At 38.8% G+C, this 15093-nt stretch overlaps 1 protein-coding gene across 1 annotated transcript in view; it reads left to right on the top strand.

The window, feature by feature from the left end:
* Window positions 1–15093, top strand: part of LOC109029557 (adenylate kinase isoenzyme 5) — a 57849-nt gene that overhangs the window by 21121 nt on the left and 21635 nt on the right. The window contains exons 3-4 of the mRNA XM_019040055.2: window positions 13735–13845; window positions 14658–14806. Of these exons, the coding sequence (XP_018895600.2) occupies window positions 13735–13845; window positions 14658–14806 (260 nt within the window). The remainder of the gene's footprint in view (window positions 1–13734; window positions 13846–14657; window positions 14807–15093) is intronic.

Genomic DNA, 15093 nt, shown 5'->3' with positions numbered 1-15093 from the left:
CGGAATCGAACCCGGGACCTCCTGATTGTAGAGCCAGCGCTACAACCACTACACCACAGGAGGCCGACAATACAAAAATTGCCAATACTAAAATACTAATTGCCAATACTGTACTGATACTGTAATTTGCCAATACTTCCGTGGCTTGGTTTCTCATGACTCCTTTTAATCGCAATAATAAGTACTATTTGGAACCACCTCTCGTCCGTCATGAGATTTTACATCAAATTTGTAGACACGTGCAAAAAGAAAACCCAATTTAGGATATGAGCAAAGCATCGATTTGAAGCAAAGCGAAGGGGGGTGACGGCTCAACATGAAGGGCCGGCCATGAGTGACGATGGAAGTGGACATCACCAGGAACCGCGAGGAGGGGGGGGGGACTTCTTAGGGAGCTCAGGGGTCGGTCGACGCCAGGCGCTTACACCGCCACGCTCCACGTTTTATTGACCTCGCGCCGACCGCCACAGTCCCTGAGCCGTCACCTGAAGAAAGGATTGTGCGAATTTTAAACTTTAATTACGCTCCCTCCGAAACCGCGATGCCGAATCGTGCGCACAGAGAGAGAGAGAGAGAGAGAGAACTTTTAGCGATATTTTCTTCAGCAAAGAGTCTCTGTTTCATCAGTCTCCTTTTTTCTTGAATTTCTGAGTTTAGGAAATGATCGAACCACATATTCTTTTAAACGAGTTTGCGAGCTTTATTTGTCGAGCAAGGCAAAATATAAATGAAATAAAATAAAATTTAAAAAAATTTTAAAAAAACCATAACCTTATAAATAATATAATTAACAAAAACTTACATTACAGCTTTAGACATCTTTCGGGCACAGCCCATCTTCAGTAGCTTACAAAAAATCAATAGCTTAACAAACAAAGCTAATCAAATAATTTGTTCTGTTATTATTTGAATAGATTTGTTTGTTGAGCTACTGATTTTTTGTAAGCTATTGAAGATGGGCTATGCCCGAAAGACGTCTAAAGCTGTAATGTAATTTTTTGCTAATTATATTACTTGCAAGGTTATGCCTTTTTAAAAACAAATTGAATTTTATTTTATTTCATACATATTTTTGCTTATGTTCAACCCTTGTTTTTTTCACGTATTAAAAAATTTAAAAAAAAAAAAAAAAAACAGAGAAATTTGGTTTTATAGACAATATTTGGATTGTGGTGGGAGAGTCAACATTTTTTTTTACAAAGATACAGATTTCCATTAAAGGTACTTTAGAGGGAAGAGTGAGGGCGATAAAAAATACAATTCTTTGTGTGACGTATCTAATGATGGGCCCTCAGCAGCCACCGCAAATCTCATGGGCAGTATTATTAGTTATGTCTTTGCCAAGACCCGAAACGCCAATTTTGACGTAAAAAATAATTATTCCCTCATCAGCACAATTCATGTTTACGAGGAATGATTGAATTTTGGTAGTTTGGATATGTATTGATTCTTAAGAGACATCGATGGCTACAGCCAAGTAACACGTATCTCCTATTGTGACGCTTTAAACTTCAACTCAAGTTGTCTTTTCATTTTTTTTTTTTTTTTTTTTTTTTTTTTTTTTTTTTTTAAATAGGGTTGTTTCGATATTTTCTGAAGATTCCTCCCCCACCCTTCAATCAGAAATATTCTCTGAGGATCTCTGGGGGACAGTTCGGTTAGTTAAGAAGAGAAGAAAATATAATCGAAGAATTTTAAACGTTACAATGAAGACAAGCACTTTTCGAAGTTAGCCAGCGATATGATAAAACGAACAGTAAATTCAGTTTTGACTTCAAAGTACGACGTCATGATGTTTTAAAGACGTAAAAAGAATGTTATTTTCCTTTTAACATGTTTAATTCATAAACATTTTCGGTTTTTAGCTTCCGATCAAACGCATTAATCAATGTTTGCACGGTTATGATCGGAAACAGCCTATCTTTCACGAGATGTGCAGCAAAATTATGTTTCATGTTTAATTTCCACGAGAAATTTTCTACCTCCCCCCCCCCGCTTCCGCCACCGTTTGGGATTCTACTCCATCTCTCCGGGCCTATTGAATAAGATAAGTGGACGTATTTGAATCAGCTATTACAGAAAGGGCACAATCGACATTTTTTTCGAAATTGAGTTTTTTGCGGTTTTCGCATTAGTGTATGTAGACACATCTTGTAGTGCAGACAGGGCACTATATTCGCATTTTTTATGTGTTTTTGACAGGGGTTAAGTTCTTCACGTAGAGCAGAAAGGGCACTATTGCAGCATAAAGTGCCGTTTCTGCAGTACATGTCCACTGGGTGCGCGCGCATCGGCAGCGGCAACTCGTCGTTTGTTTTGTTTTGATACGATTGAGAGGTTAGTTTTGCGTTTCGAAACGACAGTGATCACGCTACACGCTTCACTCACGCTGAAAATGAAAGGAATGAGAATTGAACCTTGAGTGTAGGAAGTGAGAGGAGTCCTTAACAGGTTGGATGAGGAAGTAGGTAGAAGATTACTACGCTATTGAACTTCAAGGGATACATTTTTTTTCTTCTTCTTCTTTTTTTTTAATTTCTTGACTTGAAATAAGCCAGAAATATTTTTAAAATTTACATAGGTAGCTGTGGGCAAACCACATGGTGAAAGTTCGAAATCGCATACCATCAATTGCGACATTGCCAATTTTATTTCGTCTTCTTTTTTTTTGTTCTTAAGTATTCTCTATTGAAATTTTGTGTAAATTTTCTTCAAACCATCAAGATTGTTTTCTGAAAATTTCATGGGAAAATCTCTATTAGTTCTCTTTAAAAAAATAGTATAAAAAGAGAGCAGAAATTTTGAAACGTTGCAATGGAGATATACAATTTCCAACTTTCGCTATAGACATGCATCATTGCCATACATTTGAGATGAAAAACAAGGACTAAAATAATTTTCTGGCTTCATTCTATCACTCTTTATGGCTCCTTCCCCCATGTATTACAGAAAGGGCACTAATGCTCTTCCTTCAAGTGTCATTATTTACAACCCAGAAAGAGTATCATGTAAAATTTTTTTATGGAAATTGTCAGTCTACTTGGGGGACAAAAGAAAACCTCGAAAAATTTTTTTCCAAAAGCTTATAGTTTACTCAAATCAGTTTTTTGCATTTTCTGAACAGTTAACATTTCTGCAATAGTGCCCTTTCTGCAATATGTGATTCATTTATGCTAAAAGGAACTGTTACACGCAAACCCTATGTACATAATTCCTTTTAGCATAAATACATCCAAGTGATAGGTATTTGCCAGTCTCGGGTTTTTGGACTACATTTTGAAATAGGAAACCACTATTTCTGGCTTTATTTATAAAAGCACTTACCTGTTTGGAGAGACTAAGGGTGCATACGACATTCCGGATATCTGCCAGAAATAGTAGTCCCGCATAAAATACAAATATAGTCCAATTTGAGGTATAATTTAGGGGTCCGGGCAAAGAGCCTCCCAAAAAGTGGCCCCTTTTTTGAAACTCGGGGATTTCATTCGTATGTGGCTGAAATGAAACCTTATGGTGAGACAAGCCTCCAGTAAAAATTTTAGCTTGAGTATACGTCTAGTTTCCGAGATACAGCGTTGCAAAGTTTGCATATTTAAGCTTTAAAAATTCGCATATTTTCAAGTATCTTATTGTCGAAAACACCTCCATCGGACATTTTATGATATTTTGTGACATTTAACCAACAGTTAGTCTTATTATTGAATGCATACATCTATTGATACAATAATACTGCTAATTCTCTTGATACAACGTTGCAAAGTTGACACCAAAGACCTATAAAAAATGCTCAGTTTGGTTAGTTTTTTTATAAAAAGACGAACTTACTGATCACCAAAATATATGTTTATGGGGTTTAGGTGTGATTTTATAATAAGATACGTCTTCCATATAGGCCTTACCGCGAGCGTAAGCACAGATTCAATGATACAGCGTTGCAAAGTTTATTTATTTGAGCTTTAAAAATGTTTATATTTTGAAGTTCCGCGTTTAAAGAGCGATTTTCGTGGATCTTGTTTTCGAATTTGAGGAGTAAAATCTACCCACGTGTCATTTGTAGATGTATGTTCGAATAAACAGGGATACTTTGATTGGTGGTGGTACAGCGTTGCCAAGCTAACAACGTTAAACTCTTGAAATTATTATTTATGGTAGTTAAAGATGACGTCTATGAATGTAATACCTGATATCAAGGCAAAATATCGAGGGTTGATGTCAGTTCCGAGTGACAATTGGTATTGGCAAAAATACTATGATCAAGTTTATTAATACTTCTTTTAAAACGATAAATAAATGAGAAATTAAAATAAGGAATCCTCTAAGAATTGATATTTGATTTTTGTTTTTTATAACTTTGCTTTACTTTTTTAATTTTTACTTTACTTATTTTATTTTTTTTACATGTTTAATGTTTTTACATTTTTTAAATAACAATTATAATTTTTTTTTATTTTTTTCTTCATTTTTTTCCCATTTTTTATATTTATTTTTTTTTTGCATGAATTTATCACACATCGGTACAAGTTCTGCCTGCAAATCTATGGACAATGTCTTGACACTCTTGACACTCTTGACACTGTCGCTAATCTTAAACTTTAACATTAAGAAAAAAAAAGAAAAAACAAATAAATGATTTAAATGAACACTAAAGGAACAAGAACGGATGCAATGGATGAACGCATTATTTTTTCAAGGCGTAATAAATGTATTCTCTAGATCAAGATTAATTTATACTTAAAAAAACTCGAAATATTCCGTATTCTATGTTTATTTTTTAATTTTTCTTAACAAAAGGTCGAATTGGCAACTATGGCGAGGCAGAATTTGTTGGATTTTGAAAGAAACGCTGATGATGAGTATTCCATTAAGCATGACAAAGTCTCTTGAATTTGATTTTGAAATCAGATTATTATTTTTGGAAGTATCCTAATTTTAAAATTATTTTATGTATAAATGTTGAAGGAAAACAAAAAAATAGGCAACAGTGTAATTTTTTATACCAATTGTGATCTAGTTCTAACTAGAGTCCTAACATTTTGCTTTAAAATACCGAGACATGTTTGATCGAAGTTTTTTTTTAATAAAAAAACAATAGAAAAGACATGTTCAGAGGTATAAGATGTAAACTTTGCAACGCTGTGTTACTTGAAATTATTGTAGCCTTACATCAATGCACTATGCATCCAAGAGTGCCACTAGGGGTTAATCTCGTGCCACAAAATACAATTGGACATTCACTAAAATTGGTTTTTAAATAAGAAACTCAAAAATATGAGTATTTTTAAAGCTCAGAAAGGTAAACTTTGCAACGTTGCACTACCTAAACAGGGGTCATACATAAGCTGAAACTTTTACTGGAGACTTGCTTTATCATTATGCTTCATTTACGCTTTGTTTCAGTATTGTAAAGTTCACTCTTATGTTAGTTTTAGGAAGATAATATTTGAAAATATGAAGATTTTTAAAGCTTAAATATGCAAACTTTGCAACGTTGTATCTCCGAAACCAGACGTATACTCACGCTAAAATTTTTACTGGAGTCTTGGGTCATCATAAGGTTTCGTTTAGGCCACATTTGAATGAAATCCCCGAGTTTCACAAAAGGGGCCAAAAAAGGCCCTTTTTTTGGGAGGCTCTTTAAAATCTCGGTCATTTTCCGACGCTGTCCATATTTCAAAGTCGGATTACCTAGTTTCATGTGTAAAATCAGCAATTCTCTCCTCACAAGTGCCACCCTTGGCTCCTATTGATGTCAGCGAGTTCTTTCACAAATAGTAAACACAGCAACACAACCTTTGCGCCACAGTTTCACTGCCCCCTCTCTCCCGTCGCCTTTTGTGGTGAGTTTATGCGAATCAAAATAAACATTAAATAATGCATTCACTATTGACTTTTAAGAGCGACCTCACACTAGTCAGTGCGGCGTTGCAACAAGTCTTTGTTCCTTCGGTTGCATAAAGTCAATAATAAAGACAAAGTGAGCCCAGTCTTCATGCAGAGTAAAAAAAAAAAAACATTCTAACTGTGTGTCTAGTAATAATAACTAAAAAAAAAATTACTATACTTATAAATTTTGTTACTTCTTTTAGTTTGGTATATATCGACGGCGTAAGTCCGCGATCACATATCTCGTTTGCGGTGTCTGAAAATCTCCGCCTCTATGTTATCAAGGTCGTGAAAAGATAAATGTTTGACTGAGAACATATATCATTTTTTGCTGCTAGCATCAGCTCGTTTTTGCGTCTTCGCGTTCATGATGTAGCGATTATTAGCTTTTCTCGTATTGCTTCATCAAATGAGAAAATAAAAAAGAAAAAATACGGCAATAAAAACACGGATGCATAAACAAGCAGGTTCAACACAAAAAGCTGCAGAGAGGGCCGATGTATAAATCCCTACTACGTCTAAATTGGCGGGGAGTTCATCGATTTTGAATCTAAAAAAATATAAGTATCTCAATTGGAGGGTTGGAAAATTTCGCAGGCGCCAAGATAGAATTTTAGGATACTTCCACATTTTTGAATCTTGAAAATGTGACTGAGAATAATGAAATTTTTACGTCAAAAAGTACCCCTAACGTGAAATCACAGAAAAACTCACCAAACAGGAGCTGATATTGCAATTTAAGCCACATCTACCATCTTGGGTGTTCGAATTTTGAGAATTTGTGTTGAAATTAAAGTTTCCCGTCAAAAAGTACCATCTAGTGACATGTTTCACTGAAATCGATCGAACAAGAACCGCAGTAGAACTCCACATAGTGATAAACAATACTAGTCATATTGTGTCCAGTCATCACGAAAGTGCGCCTTCAATTTCGTCTGATACTGTGCAATACCGCTGAGGCCAAATAGTTGCTCAGAGCGCCTTCCAGAGTATCGCGTAGACTTGCTGGCAGAGGATCACGATTACCGCTGACACTAAAGTTTAGCGCGTACCTAGTTGCACATTTTCTCATCACCAACGATGACTTGAAAAACATTCAAAGCCTAATTTGTGACGTTTCAAGTTTTCCACGGCCTATTCTGTGTGCGTAAACCAATGTGAACACTTTAAAATCCGGTCATCACGCGATATATATCTTTGATCGAAATTGGAACAATTTTCATTTTAAAGTTCCCGTATGAGAAGTGTCTTAACATCGCGGTGACAGTATGCTTGTGTGTTTTCGTTTTGGAGAAACGACCAGCAACTTTTAAGGTTGCAAAGTGGCAAAAAAGCGTGAAGTTTTACGCAAGACAGCAGCAAGTCACAGCATTATTCGGACTCGCTGCTCTTTCTCATGGCCTTCGATTTTTTACGAATAAGGCGAATATTGCGGAATTAGCTGGATCAGTAATTTGATAAGTCAAATTGGAAGAAAACTTGATTTTGAAAATTTAGATGTTTCAACTCTTTTCAGTAACGTGGCAGTGTGCGTTCGGTATTTCACACTTATTTGAACGAATCTAAAATTAAAAACTTGCTTAAAACGTGTGAGAGACTCAAGACACCATTTTTTGCTTCAGCAGTTTGAAAATCTGGTCTCTGTAAAGCACATGCTATACTTTACATTAAAGTGCTCCTCAGCGGTATATAATAACGATTCGCCTTCAAAGAACTGATTAGGCCATATCAGTGACTTGGGAGCAACATCGGTTACTTTTAACAGCTGAGCTACGTTTATTTTGTTGAATGGTGAAAACACTCCATGTTTTACGGCTCAGTTGAGCTTCTCTCTCAATCGACTAAACGTTTCAAAAGAGAGGAAAAGGAGAAAAAGCATTCGAATACCTCACTTAAATGCCTCAAAAAATAGGCCAATTTAGGCCAATAGGAAAATTTGCCAGTTTCCGATGAGCCCGCGAACCTATCTAGGTCAAGGTAATTTGTCTGATTGTAAGCCACGGTCGTAGGACGAACACGCGGAATAATTACTATTGAGATGTTGAAGCTAAGTTCAGCGGACCGAAATAGAAGAAAATTGACAGGTTTCATGATATTCTGACGAGAACGCACGGAAAATAACCCTTCGTCCAACGATGGAATTCCAGTCTGCCGTCTCATATCCCACTCTTCTCATCTGATCTAGATACTACCCCTCTAGATACGAGCCCCTCTGGTCTAGATACTGATCATACTCAAAAGTCTTAGGCCTCCTTTTGAAACTATAATCATTCTGAAGGAGTGATGTACGCAGGTCAATTTTTGATAGAATCTAGACTCAAACAAGATAGCGGTGGATTTATAATCCAGTTTGCACGTCTCGAACAAGACCCATTCAAAATTACATCTCTTTAAGTTAGACTAAAATTCCGTAATATCTTATCGAGAAAATAGATACAACAAGCCGTCACTTAGATGTTCCTCCTTTGAAAAAACCATTTATTTTATTTTACTTACTTACTTTCAAATGCACAAAATTCGGTGCAGCCGTGAGTAGTAAGGATCACAACTGCCGATGGTTTGACTGAAATGACAACCCTGCCCAGATGAATTCGCACTTTTTTTATTTATTTATTCTAGGTGGCGGTAGCCACCCCGGCCCATCCTAAAAAACTCCCCCTAAAAAATGACGACCAAAAAAAAAAAAAAAAAAATTTCAGAGACATTAAAATTTTGAGACCCTGAAGTCCTGCACCGCTTTGTTCCCCATACAGCTAAGGTTATGTTTGGAAGTTAACGCTGATATTCTTAAATGGCGACTGGTGACAAAAGCGTTGAAAAATCAGTTCGGCAAACCTAACATGTTTTGAAAAACCTTTGTATATCAAAGTAATCTCCACGACGCTCATGAGTGTGTGATATATAGTGTTGCTATAGCTATAGCTATAGCTATAGTTGTTGCGACGCTCAAATAGTGTTGATTTTCGAATTCACCTTTCTCTGCAGCCGATCACATCGCTTAGATTGGGAGTACAAGTTCTGTACACTATATGACGAAAGAAGAAGAAATGGTCCATAAAATGAACATTTATATTATTTTAGATCAGTGGAAAAACAGGTTTGGAGTTAACAAAGTCGATTTTCAGTTTTCGGTGCTAAACTTTTTCCAATACTCCTCAGAGCATCGAGTCAAAATTTTAAGCTAAAATTTGTATTACTAATGGTGTGATACACGTTTTAAAATGAATAAATTCAACAACTGACAACACACCGGTAAACTGTAGCAGCTCCCCTTTTCAATTCCCCGTTTTCCTTCCCCAAAAGTTGAAATTTTTTTACTATTATTTGGATTTTTAAATAATACTAAGTTAATATTTTTGGTTAGTCTTCCTATGAGTTACATTTACCAAATCATTCGGGTGAAAATTTGCAACTTCGTCAAAATCAGGAGCGATTTGCCATGTTGACTCATTGAGTTTAACTAATTACTCCGGACGCAGCGCGGTTGGCGTGGAACGCATAGTAGCGCCTGCAAGACTGTGGGAATACTTCGCGCATTGCGCGCTCATCACGTACCAGACCCTGGACCAGTTGGACCATATTGGTAGTGGGTTAATGATGCGCTGACCTTTCGCAAGTTGTAACCTCTGGGTAACATTGAGTGAAGTAAAGTTACATTAGCTCAGCAGGATACTTTCTCCATCCACAAAAGTCTTGGAGTAACCAACAGCTCCAGTCCATTTAACCAAAATTTTTGATTGATCAACTAAGTCCTTCTGGTTGAGCCAACCGAAGAGAAGTAACCAAAAAAAATCATACATTCGGGCATTTTTAATTGTATAGTTGATAAAGAGTGCAAGAACTGGCAAATATCGAAGGTTGACTGCAACCCCTTTTCATCCGCTCTTACCTGAGACCCGATTATTGAAATTATTATACAAAGGAATAATGGAGCTATTCTATTAGTTGAAATGGATGGGTGGGTCGTCATGGACTGAAAGGGAAAACGGTGGAGTATTCACTAAGAGAACCTACATTTGTAGGTTCTCTTGTAGGCAGTCATTAGTAAGCCTAATAATTACCTCCTCTGTCTATTGCAACCACCCGCTTGTACCAATAAGGTCACTTCATTTGCCATTTGTCCTGCTTTTCCATCGCTTAGTCTATCAATCTTAAAAATCAACCTGCAGAAGTGACTATCGTAAGCTACCCTGGAAATGACTTTTATATTTATAAGCCACTTTTATTGCGCTCTCTGTCACTCTGCGACATCTAGCCGCCAAAGTTCATTATCCTCCCAAAGCCCTTCAGGGAGTTGGATTTTCTTCTAAAACCCCCTGTCGTCACCCTTTCACCGGGAATCCCCTTTGTCTCCTCCCTAAAAATGACTCTTGTCCTGCAGGCTGACTATTGAAATGGATAGACAAAGAAGACATGGGGAGTATAGAGCGATCCTATTGGTTGAATTGGGTGGTTCCTATGCGGACTAGAGAGAAAATGATGGACTAACTATAGAGTCGTGGGTTGCCATTATAGTTAGTCTGTTACCCGCCTCCTTTGTCTATTGCGACCACCCCTACAGCCGATCATATAGCTCCTTTTCCCCTCTGTCATTTATGTCTATAGCTTTGTCTATCAATTTCAATGGCACCGAATGGAGATGCTGCATGTGTGAGGGATTTGCGATTTGACCATTGATTCTTATGTAAAAGTTCGCGGGAAACACGATGGTGCCACTGGTTTTCTCTGAAATCATCTCTCAAGCTCAAGAAAAGCTCTCAAAGTAAGGCCAAAATGGAGGGGATATCCCACCCTACCCTGAGAGTCCACCTCTACATCAGAACAAACTCACCATGCAAAGATAGGGAGCAAATACATTGACAGGGCTGCCACTTTACTTGGGGACTCTAAAACTGAAAATACGGCAACCCTGCTAATGTATTCGCTCCCTATCTATGTATAGAGAGTTTGTTTTAATGTAGACGTGAACTCTCAGGGTAGGGTGGGATATCCCCTCCATTTTGGCCTCAACTTGAGCCCTTTTTTTGAGCTTGGGAGATGATTTCAGAGAAAACCAGTGGCACCATCGTGTCTCTCGCGAACTTTCACATAAGAATCCATGGTCAAATCGCAAATCCCTCACACATGCAGCATCTCCATTCCATTCCTGGATTTCAACGAGTGTGGGCAGCCTATACGATCGCTGAAATATCCCGTCTCCGTATGGACGGGCATGTAAATGAAGTGACGGGAATGGTTTTTGGTCCGCGACAGCTAGTGACTGAGGATTCGAGGCGTCGAGGGTTCGAGGGCCGAGGACGGATCGATTGGGCACACATTGACGGAGCTCATCGTGGACACGACCGGCCCATCGGACCCGCGTCCACTCCATCCGCGGCTGCCCCTGACCTCCTTACGTCCGCCCCGCGACCCCTACCCCCACCCACCCCTCGCTCACCTGGAGTCCACTGGAGTTCGAGCCGAGACCAGGACACCGCGGATCCCGTCATTGAATACGCACCTCCTCGGCCCTGAATTCGGCGGCTCCTCCACTCTTTATTAAGTCTAGTCTCCGAGGTAAACAGCCCCCCTCCTTTGTTCATCCTCACTTTCGGAGGGCCGTCCTCCGATCGATCTTCGCCGCGGTAAAAATACGCGCGAATCCCACTCAGAACAAGTTTTCATCGCCGAAATAGTCGTTTTCAGCAGGCTGGTTATTAAAATGGATGGACAAGGCTATAGACAAAGAAGACAAAAGAGATACGGAGGGATCCTGCAGCCTGATTGTTGACATTTTTTGTTTGTCGGGACGACATAGATGACATAGGTTAAAAGGCGGAGCGTGATTGGTCGGCTATGTCTTATCGCTGCTTCGTCGTGCCTACGTCGGGTTGAACTCACGACAAGCTGACTGCACCTCTTAAGTTTCCGACAGTATGTCGTCCATTCCACCTGACAAAGGCACGACAAAGCAGCGATAAGACACAGCCGACCAATCACGCTCCGCTTTTTAACCTATGTCATCTATGCTGTCCCGACAAACAAAAAAATTCAACAATCAGGCTACTGTTGGTGGAAGCGGGTAACCACCGCTTGTAATTTTAATGTTGAAGTGATATTTATCTGTAAAAGAATGGAGTCGAGTAAACTATTGCTACACTACTGATTCTATAAATTTTTATGTAAAAATTAGTGATAACGAATAATTTTAATTGTTTTGTCATTGAACTACATCGAATCCTCGCTCCTCACACTTATAGACGTGCTGCTGTATTGGCCAATGCGTAAGATGCAACTATTCGACCATAGGTGTATACTTCAGTATCGCTCCTAATTGAAGGCGTTTTAGTGCAAAATATTCAGTTGTGCATGTGCATTCGCCTTTGAAAATCGAACATACTGCTAAGCCCGTCGTTTTCTTGGGTGCATTGACGGATCCAGCAAATTGGCGACATCGTCTTTTCGCCATTTAAACCCATGGGAATAAATCGATTCTCGGAGGAGTGTTTCGACTAGAATCGATTTTTCAACGCAAGTTTAAATGGAGGAAATCCAGCGTTGCCAAATTGCTGGATCCGTCTCTGGGGCTGAGGTATACCAACGACCAACAGTCAGTCATGGGGAGGCGCCAACAGAAAGTGGCACAAACCGGCGCGTAAACGCAGGGAGAAGGATGAGGGATGAAGAGGATTCTGTAGAGTGGGATCATCCACCAACTCGACTTCCACATGCAAATGGTTTGGAAAATTCCTCAAAACACGGTCTCTCATTAAATTCCTGGCAGAACATCTTTAGCATATCGAAAAATGTCAACAATAAACCGAATTGCTATGAACCGTAAGTGCAGTGTTGCATAATGCGGTTCGCGTGGCAGTAGTTCCTAGTTTTAGAAACCGCATTCTCGATTGATGCAACCAAGCTTTTTCTATAGTTCGATTTGATTTCAAAGTTCGGTTGCATGAATCGAGGATAGGTACGGTTCGTATAGAGCCGAGAAAACGGTTATTTGAATCGAATACTGCGACCGGCATGCATCTCCGTTTTCTAACGAGTCATACGACAAAATTTTGTTCTCAGTGCATGAGTAAGGAATCATTTTTTGTGGTTTAAACTACAATCGAGCGATTAAAACTTCCCACTCTCGCAAAAACCAAAATTAAAGTTTATCAATACTATGAATTCCTAAATAGTAAAATTTCGATGCTTCAGGGCCCTGCTATAAGAGTGCTATAATCTTCGCCTAGTTATGGCTGATGAGCAAGGTATTCGGCGACAGTTTCGCAAACTAAGCGTTTTTTGACCATCGTTCCAAGTAAATTTCTCAACGCAAAAGTTGTCACTCATTGAAATTTGGAAAAGCGCAATTTTTCACGAAAAATCCTCGAGAATTCAGGGTAAAAACTGTACCTCACGTAGTGACACGGCTCAAATTAGCCGATGCCGCTCTTGCAATATGATGGTTTTTCCTTCAAAGTGCTGTTAGATTTCTTCAATTCAAATATTTTCTACCCTCATTATTACATTTTTCTCACTTGCTGGTTCCTCTTTTCGCTCTCTTCATCCCTCTTTCATTGCAATCCCGCTACAGCATTGACGGACACGTCCAAAATAATGACTCGGTTTCTGCACGAAGACCGTTATTCTCACAGGTTATGTCCAATTTATCTTTCAGAGCACCGCATACGAGAATACAAATATGAAAAGAGCAGAATATGAGAGTAGTAGCATTGATAAAGTTCTCGATCACTAGTTCACCGGGTCACCGAAGGCTATTCTTAAACCTTCTACGCTGATTACATTTTCTTCCCACGTTTCATTCAACGAGTTGCATGCGGTTTCACACTCACGAACCTAGTTTCCTTTGTGTTTCAGGTGGACCAGGGAGCGGTAAGGTGACCCATTGTGATAGTCTCACGCAGGAAAAAAGAGGGGTTGTCCACATTAATATGACCGATCTACTTCAACAATACAGTGTTGGAGACTGTGAGTGATTCCGCCTTGTTTCGCTTCCGCCCAGTTTTATCAAAAATTACGTCAAATTTTCCCAGCTTTGCAGGGGCATATGCTAACACTGCGGTGCTAAGGAAGGGCGCCGTATGAGCTTTCGGACGTTGCCATATTTTTCAGACATTTTAGATCAAATTGCGAACAGAATTCTCTGCAAAATCGGGAGAAAAATATCTAAAAAAATTCCAAACATTCGTGTTTTTTAAAAGAAATTTGGCATCATCTGAAGGCCCTTAGAGCGTTCTTCCTCAGCTCGGTAGAACAGAACATGTTTCATTTATGATTGCTGTAATGGCGACTGTCGAGAGAAAAGGAGGCCTTGATCCACGAAAACACACTTCCCAGTATAGCTAATTTGGTTAGAGGAAATGATCAAATTTTCACATCTCAAACGTGCACAATCTTTAAAGTCTTAAAAAATGAGTTGCAAGAGGTTTAATAAATTTCAGTCCCCTAAAAAGTAAAGTAGCATTATGATCCAGAAACCTCATGTCTTGAACCGGAGGCTGATTAAAATTTGACATAGCTTTTTGTTTTTCATCGTCGTTTTGGAATTTCACCATTTGCCTCTGTCTCCTTAATTAAGTTTTTCTTTTATTTATTTTTTTTTCGGGATACCCCTTCAAACTAACAATAAAGTATGAGGAAGCCTCCTGACTAGAGGCTCAGTTCTAGTGCTTGGATCTGATTTACTAAAGGAGTATTTTGCAGGCTGTATCATCTGCCGAGCTGCGTGAATATTCCACCCAGTATAGCGTATCAACTAATGATAAACGATTTTTTTTCAGCTGCTGGAACAAGTGATTTCAGTCGTTTGATGAGTCGAACTGTAACCGAGGTTTTAATGTTGGAGATGAAAATGGCGCCGGCAGCCAAGACTTACCTTGTCTCGGGATATCCGAGGAATATGCGTGATTTAGTAGAATATTCTAATAAGGTATACTAATTTTATGATTTCATTTATCATTGGAATGCGCACACATGCCATGTTTCTGTGGCCCAATTCATACTTAAACTAAACTAGTCGCAACTTAAGGCGCAAAAGAGCGACGCCAAGAATGGCACAATTTGGGCCAGAAGGGATTTTTCTGAAACCGGGCCCAAACGATACCTTATGATACCCTAAAACTCTGGTAAAAATTTTAGCTTGAGTATACGCACGGTTTTTGAGAAATGAGGGGGCAAAGTTGCCTAATCGCCATCATTCTGGACAACATTTCTACA

Source organism: Bemisia tabaci, chromosome 7 (assembly GCF_918797505.1).
Source record: "Bemisia tabaci chromosome 7, PGI_BMITA_v3".
NCBI classification, from domain to species: domain Eukaryota; kingdom Metazoa; phylum Arthropoda; class Insecta; order Hemiptera; family Aleyrodidae; genus Bemisia; species Bemisia tabaci.
The sequence above is the reverse complement of the archived record's forward strand: the minus strand, read 5'-3'. Positions and strand labels throughout refer to the sequence as shown.